The sequence below is a fragment of the Nannospalax galili genome, unplaced genomic scaffold (genome assembly GCF_000622305.1).
Source record: "Nannospalax galili isolate Female #2095 unplaced genomic scaffold, S.galili_v1.0 scaffold18, whole genome shotgun sequence".
Classification (NCBI taxonomy): Eukaryota; Metazoa; Chordata; class Mammalia; order Rodentia; family Spalacidae; genus Nannospalax; species Nannospalax galili.
The window spans coordinates 10,308,964-10,321,906 of NW_008346548.1; the positions used below are offsets into that span (position 1 = coordinate 10,308,964).

General features: G+C 45.9%; 1 protein-coding gene across 7 annotated transcripts in view; it reads left to right on the top strand.

Moving 5' to 3' along the window:
• Pdia5 (protein disulfide isomerase family A member 5) overlaps nt 1-12,943 on the top strand; it is a 105,280-nt gene that overhangs the window by 65,628 nt on the left and 26,709 nt on the right. For all 7 annotated transcript variants that reach the window (XR_003851066.1, XM_029568217.1, XM_029568215.1 and 4 more), the window contains 3 exons: nt 9,889-9,959; nt 10,471-10,631; nt 12,602-12,732. Coding sequence is in view for 6 of the 7 variants with exons in the window: in XM_029568217.1 (XP_029424077.1) it covers nt 9,889-9,959; nt 10,471-10,631; nt 12,602-12,732 (363 nt within the window). In the remaining variant the exon portion in view is untranslated. The remainder of the gene's footprint in view (nt 1-9,888; nt 9,960-10,470; nt 10,632-12,601; nt 12,733-12,943) is intronic.

Below are 12,943 nucleotides of genomic sequence, written 5' to 3' on the forward strand. Positions count from 1 at the left end.
CTATGTGGAGAGCCTGGCCTTGCAGCCCTACAGCGACCTTTCCTCTTTTGTCATTGAAGGCTGGCCTCCTTGTGACCGCCCATCTGAGGCTTAACATGGATGCTGTATTGTGGGAGACTATAGCTCTAGGAACCCTTTGATCCCTCAGAGGACAAAAATAGGGTCTGCAAGGGTCATGTCCACAGGACCCTAGCAGTTGCCCAACTCTAGTGCCTCTTGTTTGTTTCTGTGTAAAAAGTAAGATTGTCTGTTGTCGCTTGCCTTCTCATGTTATTGTTTTCTTTTTAGACAGAGTCTCTAGCCAGCCTGACCTCCACCTCCCTATATAGCCAAGGATGACCTTGAACTTCTGGTTCTCCTTCCTGTCTCGGTCTCTCAACTGCTGGGATTACAGGCATGTGCCACCATGCCCAGTTTTATAGTGCTAGAGATCAAACCCAGGGTTTTTTGCATGCTAGGCAAGCACTCTGCCAAGTGAACCACATCCTCCAGCCCCTTGCTATTTGCTTTCTATACCTCTCCATGTAATTCTTAGGGAAGAGCACCATACTATGATTATATTACCTGACTAACCTTTACTTGGAAGGGTTAAAAGGAGCCAAACCCATTGACACCCACATAGGTGTTAAGACCTAAGAAGCTGCTGGGGAACCAAAGCTGACCCCCCATACCCATCCTCTGCACAGTGCTGCTAGAGCTCACTGGGGCCGTGGGCTCTGCCCTTCCTCACCCCCTGCTTTATCTGCCTTGTCCTTTCCCTAACTCACCTCCAGCAAGTGTGTGCTACAGGTCAGTGTGACCTACTGCCTTCTGAGCCTGGGCTGTTTCCGGTGACACATCTCTGTCAGCCTCTAGAATTTCTGTTCTTTTTTTAAATATTGGAGTTTTAGAAAGATTTTTAAAATTTATTTTTGTGTGTGTGTTTTGTCTCCATATGTATAAGTGCACCATGTGCATGCAATGCCCGTGGACACCAGAAGAGGGTGTTAAATCCCCTGGAACCGGAGTTATGGATGGTTGTTACCCACCCTGTGAGGGCTGGGAACTGAACCCCAGGTGCTTTGCAAGAGCATACAGTGGTCTTTTTGTCAGCACATGTACAGATGTGCATAACCACCATGTTGTGAAAACCTAGATGCTACTACATTTTCTTTTCTCATTGCACAAATAACTTAAGAATGCTATTAATCCCATTTTTGTTATTGGTAGTGCCAGCTTTAAGGGCTACTTAAGAATATAGTACAAACAGTGGTAGAACCCCTCTGCTAGGCCTACCCCACCCCCACCCCACCCCCAGAGTTAGCCGCTAGTAGCATCAGCCTCTCCTTCCAGCTCCTGCAGAGCTTCCTCTATGTTTTGGAAATTTTCTTTCTTTTTTTTTACCCACTTTTTTAAAATCCATTTTCTATGACTTGATTTTTTTCTCATCAGTAGGTTTTGATGTTTTCATGTAGATAGAGGTGTTGACATATAAATCTAACCACTGTATAATGTGTTAGACTTTGAATATGCCATAAATTTTAAATCAGTCGCCTACTGATAGACATTTGTCTTCAGTATTTTCACTTTTCAAACAGTACAGTGGACATTTGTAGACAGATGTTGGGGGACATGTCTTAAATATTTCGGATCCATTGCTAAAGCAGAGTCGTGTGGCATGGGGTCACCGTGCCGGAACTTTGGTAGGTGAGATCTCAGTGCCTTCCAGAAATGTTTTACTGGACTTTTCACCGTGTGACAGTTAGTTTCCTTGCAACCATGGGGTTGTTGTTTGAATTTGAAATGTCTCCCATGTCTCATATTTTGAGTATTACCCCACTGGCACTATTTTTGGAGGCTGTGGAACCTTTAGAAGGTGGGGGCCTAGTGGTAGAAATAAGCCACTGGGAATGGGCCTCTGAAAGTTAATATCAGGACCTTCATTCTGGCCTCGCCCTCTGATGAGAGTGGACCACTTCCTGGTCTTTCAGATTGCAAACAGCCCCCTCCACACACTCCCACTGCTGTCAGCTGAGCTGCTCTGCCCTGTCTTCTCTGGCACAATGGACTGAAACTCTCTAAAACCACAAGTCAAAATAAATCCTTCCCTCCTTGAGTTCTTTTCTGTATTGAGGTCACAGTGATGCAAAGTAACTGATACAGATAGATGCTGTCAACCTTTGTTATTCTGCTAAACTGAGTAAAGGCAGCTTGCCTACAGTTCTCTTAGCTAGAGAAACTCAACATCTTTTATGTGATAACCTGCTGGGTTAGCCAGCTTTCCATCACTGAGAAAAAAAGTGACCAAGAAAAATCAGCTTAAAAAGAGAAACGATTTTTTTTGGCTCATTGTTTCAATGGTCTCTGGCCATAGTCACTTGGCCCTGCTGCCTTTGAGCCTGTGTTGAAGCAAAAACATGGCAAGGAACAGGTGATGCAAGAGGCCATAGCATCCAGGAAGCAGAGAGAGGATGGGCCTGAGTTTCCCTATACCCTCTGAGTACGAACTTCCTGGGACCTGACTTCCTCCCACTAGGCCCCTGCGGAAGGTTCTGCCACTGCAAATAGCACTGTCAGCTAGACTGTCAGCATATAAGCCTTTGCGCAACATTTAAGAACCAGACCATAACTCGAGCCTTGCATGTTTCTCCATGGAAGAAACCTAATCATACCCTTTCCCATTTTCCACTGGGTTGTCTTTTTCCTTTTGACTTAGAGCTCTGTAATTATGGATATTAATCATTGTTTGCGTGTTTCCCCCTACATGTTTCCACTCTTAGTCTGTAGCTTGCTCTAACTTTGATTATGGTTACTTCTCCTTATATGAAGATTTATATGCTTGTAGCCAGATAATAATGTGATAATTTATGAGTAGTTACTATGGATCAGATGTTCTAGACACTTTTCATATATTGGCTCATTTCATCTTCACAAATCCTATAAGGTTGATGTCCTTACTGGCATTTTGTAAATGGGAAAGGGAGGCATCAAAAGGTCAGGAAACTTGGTGAAGTGAGCTGGAGAGATGGCTCAGAGGCTAAGAGCACTGACTGCTGTTACAGAGAACCTGGGTTTGGTTCCCAGAACTCACATGGCAAATAACAACCATCCATAACTCCATTTCCAGGAGATGGGACACCCTCTTGTGGCTTCTTTGGATTTTGTACACATGTGGTGCACTTGCATACATGCAGGCAATACACTCATACACATAAAATTAAAATATTATTCTTTAAAAAAATCTCGCCCAGCATCCCATGACAAACAGTGCAGCCAGGCTTAAAACTCAGGCAGTCCTGAAGGCCACACCGAACCACTGAGCTATTCTGTAAATTGGCCTTTCTCATCATCACCGCTGATGTTTATGGGTTGCTTAGGAAATCCACCCTAGAATGTAACAGCGCTGGACTATCTTAATTAATGCTTTTTTACTTCATTCTCTTCATCTAAACTTTTCTGTTTGTTTGTTGTACCAAGTGGAGAAGAAGGAACTTGATTTTCTTTCCGTCTTTTTTCATCTGTGCATCTTTTTCTTTTATGTTGTGCCCTTGCTGTTTTCTTGTGTTACTCAAAACACCTTTTTATATATGGTTTTGGTGGCCACATGATGTTCCATCATATAATGACACCATAAATTGCTTAGCCAGCAACATAATGTTGAGAGTTTGAGTTGTTGACTGAATTTCTCATTATGAGTTATACTGCCAAGAACACTTTCATGCATAAATATTTATCCACATGTCAGATTATTTCCTCAGGATTGAAACCTGCTAATAAAAATTTAACAGCTTGTTATCCACATTTTGCACTAACATAAAAGATAGGGAGACCTGTGTGAGAAGAGCTGTGATGAATAGAGGCATCCATCAGAGCGTGAATCTGCCCCAAGGGGTCCATGAGTGTCAGCGAGTCAGCTTTGACCCTTCACAATACCCACACATCAGTGACTCTACTGGCATTAGTAAGAAGCCTATTGAACCCAACACCAGGGAGCTTTACAGCTACATTTGACCTCCCAGAAAACTCTGGTTCTAGCATCCAGAGTTTGGATGATCTATAATGAAATTGTCATTAGAGTCAAATTTAATACAATTCACAAGAGTCTGAGGGCTTGGGAGTTACAGAAGGCCAACTTCCCTGGAACCAGCAGAAAGTGAGATTGAAGAGTTGATGTGTAGACCTCCATGCCAGATCACGGAGCTAGGAGCAAGTGCACTCACACCGATGATAAAAACCCAACGAGGAAGTTTGGCCATAAAACTTAATGACCTGTCAAATCACAGTAAAGACTAAATGCAATGGGCCAGAGCCCTACTCCCCATGTCTAACCCTTCTCCTCTGGCTGTCCTGCAGCCCACATAGCCAGGGACATCCAGACAGCCAGGCGCTGGAGCTGGGACTGGGGACGATGCAGGCACCATCCATCACCACAGCTCTCCAGAACAGGCAATGATGTGGAGGAATGCAGTTACTCAACCAGTCCTTTCTCCTCCTCTGGACCTGGATGAGCCCCTCATCATGAACTCTGTTTGCAGAAGTTTATTGCCTAGCCTTCGTTCTCATTTTGGGACAGAAGAGAATAGATGCTAGAATGGAAACTCTTAACAATTTCAAGTGAGCTCTAACATATGTACAAGAAATGTTAGACCAGTACCTGTAGGTGCTGGAGATCTCTGAAGACATTTTCCAGACTAGTAAGGGGCAAGATGTGTACCAACATGGTGGGGAGGGAATGTCTGTGCCCGGTGATTGGCTTGACCAACAACTTTAACAAAGTAGGGGTGCTTGGTCACTTTAGCTATGATCTGCATATAAGCCATGACACTTGTCCATGAAATTTTTCATCCAATTAAGTCTTTTATGTTCACTTTCTATTACTATACCAGAATATCTGAGGTCATCAACTTAAAAACTGAGGAGAGGTTTATTTTGGCTTACAATTCAGATTTCAGGCCATGATCTACTGGTGTCATTACTTCTAAGGTGTGGCAAGGCAGAACATGGTGGCGGAGGTATATGGTAAAAGAAGCTGCTCACCTCATGGCTGGCTAGGACTAAGAGAGGAAGAGGAAAGGGCTGCAGTCCCATTATCCCTTTTGAAGACACAGCCCTGGACATCTAACCTCCTCCTCCTAGACCCTACGTCTTAAAAGTTCCACCACTTCTCAATAATGCCAAGGGCTAGGTCCCAGCCTTTAGTATGCAGGCCTTTGGGGAACTCTTATCCTAGCTGTAGCACTTTGCTACACAGGTATAAAGCTTGAACAGTGCATCCCTGAGGTTATCACATTCAGAAAATATATGGAGCACGCCCTCAGAATCAACTAGACAGACAGGCTCCTACCTATATGACCTTACTTTCCAGCTGAGGGGACAGACACAGTATAGGTAGCAGGTTGCTCCAGGCTGTGTTGGGAAAAGGCTGGCTTTTAGAAGAGAACAGTGAGGTGACGCTCTTTTGGATTAGGGAGTCATGGAGGGGTTTTGTAAGGGTGAAATTTGAGCAGAAACCTGAGTGAGAAGAACTAGCTACACTTAGACTGGGGGAAAGATTGTATTGCAGGCAGAACAGAAACACAAATAAGGGCCCTGAGGTATAAATGAGCTTGGTGTGTGTTAGAGGCCAGGAGGGTCCGAGACTGCTGCATAAAGAATGGGAGGAAGTGACCTGAGGGCAGGTGGGGGCCAAATGGCATAAGGCTTTTGGTTAAGATGAGGAGCTTAGATTTTAATCTACCACCTGTGATGGAAAGCCTTGGAAAGTTTTAAGCAAGGAAATGTGATGTGATTTATGTCTTTAAAAGATACCCTGGCTGCTCATAAATATTAGGAGATAGCGATATGATAGTCATAAGGCAACCTGAAATTAAATGCCATGGAAACACCCGAATAAGAAGTATTTTATGACTAAAAGAAAAATAGCTCAGTCGATGGGGTTGAAGTGAACTAGGAGAGAAGACTCAAAATGGGGCCAACAAAGGATGGTCTGAAGTGGGTTCTGTCCACGGCAAGGTCTTATCCATCAGGGAAGGGGCTATGATGAAGAGGGCAGGTGTTGGTGGCCCTGAGGGATTTAGTACCTTGTCTCCCAGAACCACAAGCTCTTAACAATAAAGTGAACATACTAATCTCTGTCACCTGTCTTGTGGGGCTGCTGAGACAGTTTTAAAAAGCTGTGTGTAGAGAGCAAACTCTTCTTATTCAGACAGACCTGGGAGACAAGGCTGGAAGTATAGGAGAGAGCCATGGATGTGGGTGGAAGAATCTAGAGGTTTCTAGTCTTTCTTCATGCCCAGCATAGACATTGCTGGTTGCAGGTTTATCGTGGCCCCTCTTCCTTGTGAGCTAATTCTCAGTCTCCAAGCCTGCCTCTGGCCCTCTGCTGATAGAAGCTGGCAGGTGGCATAGAGCCCATTTGCCACACCAGCAGGGTAGTCGCATCAAAGGGCAGGAACCTGATAAAGGTATAAAGGTGGTGCAAGGTGAAGTCCCTACGTTCAGGGGTCCTGCCACATGAACAGGACATTTGGAAAGAAGCAGTAGTTTTCCGTTAGTAGAGGTAGCTGGCTTTTCTTTGTCTTCCATCACCTGATCTCCCCTCTAGTCCCACTGTCCACCTTGACCATGGTCCAGCCAGCAGCACCACTCATATCGTGTTTAAGAGGCAGAGTGTTTAAGACACCTCCCCTGAGCCAGCTTGTTTCCGGTAGTGCCAGCATAGGACTCTACAGAGGTCATACCCTGCTCTTCTCTTCAGGGCCGGCTGGACCCTTGGGTGATGGACCCAGCCCCCAACAGCAGGAGTACCTCTGGGCTTCCTTTTCTCCAAGACTCCTTGTGCAACACAAGCTCTGTACTCTGCCACATTGAGAAGCGGTCAGCCTGAGACAAGAGAATGAGGTGATCGCTTTGAGCAGAGGGCAGGGCGCACAGCCTGGAGCTAGCCCTGAGAGGTCCCCATGAGCACTGTAGAACTTCCTCATTCTGACCTTAAACCCCAGGAGGCTTTTCAATTCAACTAAAAGAGAGGAAGAAACAGAAGGCTTTCTTCCTCTCTTTTAGTTGAATTGAACATTAAAAAATCGAAATATATTTTATGCTAAGTCAGTAGAACCTCCCATAGGCTATCTTGCTTGCTCCTGGAGTGTGGGTCACTACGGAAGGATACCTTAGTGGACACCTGTGGTGCAGTCCTCCTTCCTCTACCCACCTCCCATGGGAAAGGGACCACTTCAGGCCCCCCTCATCCCTGATTTTTAGTCTGGGATGGGACCTGAGTTCTCTGAGCCCAATGAGGGGATCTAGGATCCCTCAGAAACTACTCATGAAATTGGGAGATAAGGGGGCTGGAGAGATGGCTCAGCGGTTAAGAACACTGGTTGTTCTTGTGCAGAAGTCCCAGGTTTGAATCCCAGCACCCACATGGCAGCTAACAACTGTCCATAACTCCAGTTCCAGGGGGATTCGATGGCCTCGTCTGTCCTCTGCGGGCATTGCACAACACAGGTGCACTTACCTACATGCAGGCAATACACTCACACACATAAAATAAAAATGATAAATTAAAATAAATTGGGAGATAAATATGTCAGTGGGGAGGAAGGAGAAGAGGAACAGACCAAGGCCCAGCCTCCTGCATGGCTTCCTCCTTGCAAAGCTTCTTCCCTTCAGTGACTGGGGTGGCTATCTGGAGGAAGAGGCTAGCTTGGAATCCCCAGCTGATGGCAGGCTCCCATCCTGGGGCGGGGGGGAGGGGTGCAGGGACATGGAACTAGCACTACATACTCTTACATGTAGGTACGTTCTACTAAATGGGCTTTTGTGGTTTTTTTAAAAAATGTTTTCCATTTCTTTTTAATTATGTGTATATGTATGTGTCTGTGTGTGGGCCTGTGCGCATGAGTGTAGGTGCCCTCAGAAGGCAGAGGTGTTGGATCCCCCAGGAGCTGGAATTACAGGCAGTTGTGAGCCATCTGACATGGTTGCTGGGAATTGAACTATGGTCCTCTGGAAGAGCAATAACAAATGCTCTTAACTGCTGAGCCATCTCTCCAGCCCCCTAAATGGACTTTTGTGGTCACTCCTGGGGATCTGCTTGTCATTTGAAGATACAAATATTTCTGTGGGCAAAACAAATAGCCAGCTTGCCAAAACTCTTTAGTAATCTGATTCTTGAGAAAAAGACAGATGGTTTGTAATGATGCTAAATGTTCATTTCTGGAAAATATATTTTTATGATTCAAAATAATAATGACTTTGACACCACTACAGTTGATGGGACTCTCGTCAGTTCAGCAAAGTCAGATTACCCTTACCCAGTCCTGAAACTGCCCCAGGGAGTCCTGAAACTCAGTCCCAGAGGAGCCATTGGGGACACTTCTTGGGACAGTGTCTTTCTTGCCTTGAAGAACTTTGCACTGCTGAATGGGGCCTGGGGACATTTGCCTTACCAAGACTGCTGAAGATTGGGCCATTCTGTCCCTGTTGCTCACTGATTTGATATGTGTCCTTTCATCAACCTCCTGTAGCAGTCTCCCCAAGCCCCTGGTCACCCTTCTCTTCATATTAGTTAGGCCTCTTCTCATTGCTGTCCAATAACTGATGTGTGTCTATTAAATGGTGGTCACTTTGTTTCATGTGGGGGCACAAGGTAGAAAATCTCGAGGCCCTGCTTTGCAAGAGTCACAGTCTGGGACTTGGGTCCAGCAGTGTATAGTTGCATATATAGTGTGGAGCAGGGGTACAAGGATGGAGCTACCAGCTCCCTATGAGGTGGAAGTGAGGATAGGGACCTGGAGGCTCTTTCTCTCCAGGGAGAGGGTGATAATGGGCTGAAGAAGGCAGGAATGGGACTCTTCTGCCACTGTGCCACCAGGATCTGAACTTTGCAGAAGTATCTTTGGACACAGAAACCTCCATCCTAGACAAATGCTCAGATGGAGGCAGGAAAGCTCATTCCATGGCCCAGATGGCTTCTGGGAAGGGATGATGTGGGAGGTCTCCTCTGATAATGGTGGCCCATGACTTTCTATCTTCCTTTCCTTTTGTCTTGGTTTTTCCTAACAACCAGAATCCCACACAGTTAGCACACCCCTAAGAAGGCTGTCACTTCTCAGCAGCCTGTGAGCCTCATTTATATCAGGTCCCCATGCAACTAGGATCCCTTTGAGAGCACCCTGCTGCCAGTTCAGTCTCCTTACCCACAGCTTCTCTATCCAAAGCCAGAAAGATCTTTCAATGAAAATAAGTCTTCTGATCCCCTAATGTCACCTGCACAGAGTGCCTGTTTTGTATGAATGTGTAGGTCAAAGGACAACCTACAGAAATCGGTTCTCTCCTACCATATGAAGTCCACGGATTGAACTCAAGACATCAGGCTTGGAAGCAAGCACTTTTGCCTGCCGAGCCATCTCACTAGCCCCTGTTTTCTTTTTAATGTCTCAGATTTTGTTCTTCATGACATCTGGCCGCATTTGTGCAGTTGTAAGTCATCTGTAGCTGGAGCTTCCCACTGCATTACTTGAGTTTGCAGCCCAGCTCTGATTGTGTCTGTATTCTGTCTTGGGCAGCCATCCACCCTCTTGGTGCCTCAGCTTCTCGCCTGTAAACTGATGTTCATATCACTTCTGTATGTGAGGACATACAGCATTACTCCATGCCCAGACACCAGGGCTGGATGTGTGGTTCATGTATTGTTTATGTAGTGATTTCATTGTTGTCCTCTGGCCCTCGCACCACAACTCATCCCCATGATGAAACAGAAGTTCTTTTCTTTGAGCTAGCACTCTTTCTTTTCTCCCAGGTACCTGGATTCTGGGACTGAGACTAGCCAGTCTCAGAGAAGCAACCCCTGGGATACCAGAGGACCTCCATGCCATGTGAATAGCTTCTCTCGCTCTCTCCCCACAGGGTGTGGACACTGTAAGAAAATGAAGCCAGAGTTTGAAAGTGCGGCTGAAGTCCTCCATGGAGAAACTGGTGTAAGCTTCCTTTCTTGAGTCCTCATCATTCTCTCTGAGGAGTAGATTAGTCATTGTGACTGGCTCCCAGACCTAAAGTGCCCCCCTACCCCCTGTCCCTGGAGACCTGCAGTACCTCCATGTCCCTTAGTAAATAGACCATGGTCAGACAGGTGGGTCCCTATCAGGAACAGAGTAAGACAGAAAGCCTATGTGGCCTTGTTCTTGTTGCTGTAGAGGTGACTGTTGCCTGTTCTCCTTTTTCTCTGGATCCCCATAGTTGAGAGCAGGCCCTATTCTCCCCAGCAGATTGCTGAGGCAGATTCAGAGGCCTCAGCTTAGCCCATCACTGAGAAATAAGGCATATTCAAGGGTTCAGTTTTTCCCTATGGTATGTGAGCCCATGAATCCAGGCACCCCAGTTAGGTTCTGGCAGAGCTTAGGGGAGGGTTGGGACCAGAGCCTGGGCTGCTCTTTCCACCAGCACCACATCTGAGGCTGTAATGCATGGTTGGCCTTTCCCCCATCCCAGAGCTCTGGTGTCCTTGCAGCTGTCGATGCCACTGTGAACAAGGCCCTGGCAGAAAGGTTTCACATCTCAGAGTTTCCTACACTGAAGTATTTTAAGAATGGAGAGAAACATGCAGTGCCTGCACTCAGAACAAAGAAGAAGTTTATTGAGTGGATACACAAGTAAGTTTTCTGGCTTTGATAGTGCATCTGATAGACAGCTACTGACTGCTGTCTCCTGGAGACTAGCCTTGAGTCAGTGAAGTGAACTTTATGGATCCCCCCTGTCTTGGTTTGAGGTTCAAGGAACAAAGAGATTTGACTTCCTCAACCTAAAGCCATCTTCTGTGCTGTCCCCAAGTCCCAAGCCATCAGTTGCCTTTCCAAATGTGGTTCTATCAATGCCAGAGAGTGTGTTACCTTATCTGTAGTGCAGCCTCCATAGCTCCAGATTTCATTGTCTGTATTTTATTTCCTTCTTTCCTTCCTTTGAACGTAGGAAGGAAACACTAAATTTTTCATCACAGAGATGAACTCATTTCACCCCATTTGCTGATAGCTGGCTGGGTGTCTTTGAGTGTCCACAGTCCAGGCTGCCAGGGTTTGGGATTTAGGGCAAAGAATTTTCAGAGCATCCTCAGCCTGTGCTTAGGTTGCTGGAGCCACCATAATAAGAGTATCTAATTGGCTTAGTGACAGAAGTTTTTTATTTTTTTTCTTTTACCTTTCTGGAGACTGGAAGTAAAAGATCAAGATATTGGTGTGGTTGGTTTATTCAGAGTCTCCCCTTGGTATATAGATTCTGTCCTAGTTTCATTTCTGTTATGTGATAAAAATACTCTGACAAAAGCAACTTTAAGGGAGAAAGGGTCTATTCAGCTTACAGTTCCAAGTTACAGTCCATCAGTATGGCAGATCATGGCAGGAACTGGAAGCAGTTAGTCACATCACACTACAGCCAGAACAGAGAGAAATGAATGCACATGAATGCTGGGTGTTCAGTGTAGGGGCTGGGAATGACCCTCTCTACTGAGACACACTTCTACTAGAAAGTCACTGGATTGTAAAGGGGGAAGCAAGGGCAGCAAAGTCTTATAAAAGACCCTGGAAGCCAGCTGTGGTCATGTATACCTGTAATTCCAGCACTCAGAAGGCTGAGTCAAGAGGATTACAAGGTCCAGGCTAGCCTAGGCTACATGACTAGATCTTATCTCAAAAAAAGCAAAACAAATTAAGTCAAATTCAGTGTTAGTCAGCTTTTCCTTATTGTAACAAACACTCAAGATAATCAGCTTACAAAGAGAAAAGGTTTATTTTGGTTCAGTTTTGGAAATTTCATTCTGGGGTTAGTTGGCAGTGACCTCAGACCTCCCTCTAGACCCTCACCTCAGTTTCCACCACCTACCAATAGTGCCATTCTAAGAACCACACCTTTAACACATGGACCTTTGGGGACATTCCAGCTATGAACTACAGCAGGCTCCATCCTTGTGTGAGGCAGAGTAGGGGGACCAGTGAACAGGCAGAGACTAGGAAATCCTGAACATTCACTCAACACCTGCTGTTTGTTAATACATCTAGGCTCTCCAGGCTTAGCCAAGTGGGAGCTTTATGTACATTCCCTGTCTTCTTCATTAACATCCCAGGTACCACTGTCCTCATGAACAGAAAAGCCAATGGGGTCTCAGAGGGGTTTAGTAACTTTCCTAAAGTCATACATCTAGTGTGTAAGCTGGATTTGAGCCCAGGCTCACCTCACTCCTTGGCTGGCACTCTCTCTGACAGAACACAAGCTTCACAGAAAATAATGGAAGGTCACTTAGGGGCTCTGAGGAGGCAGGAAGGAAGGACTGGGGAGCCTGGTGGAGGAGATTCTGTGTCTTGGCAAAGAGAAGATGGCCCACACCAGCGAGGTGCCTGTGCTAAGATGGGGTCAGGTCTCCCCCCATAAAATGTCACTTCTCACAGGAAGACATCTGTATGGGTGGTACAGATTTATTGGTGTTTATACCAAGGTTTTAAAATGAAATCCCAGAAGGGATGCAAAGTGGTTTCTCCTTCATTTGTGTTCCAGAGTGGCTGATGTGTATGTGGAGGGGAGGGTACATCTGCCTGTCCATAATTCCTCATGATTTTCTCCCAAACTTACACAGCCCTGAGGCCCCTCCACCTCCAGAACCCACATGGGAAGAACAGCAGACAAGTGTGTTGCATCTAGCAGGGGACAACTTCCGGGACACCCTGAAGAAGAAGAAACACACCTTGGTCATGTTCTATGCTCCTTGTAAGTAGCTCGTGTTCAAGAGAGGAGAGAGAAGACTTGTCCCACAGAGCCAAAAAGAGCCTCTTACCCCCAGGTACCAGGACAACTGTTGGTTGACACTAGAATCATCTCTACCTGGAGCACAGTCCAATTTCACCCTAGATTGAGATGATCTATCTCTCTCTCTATCTCTCTCTCTCTCTCTCTCTCTCTCTCTCCCTCTCCCTCTCCC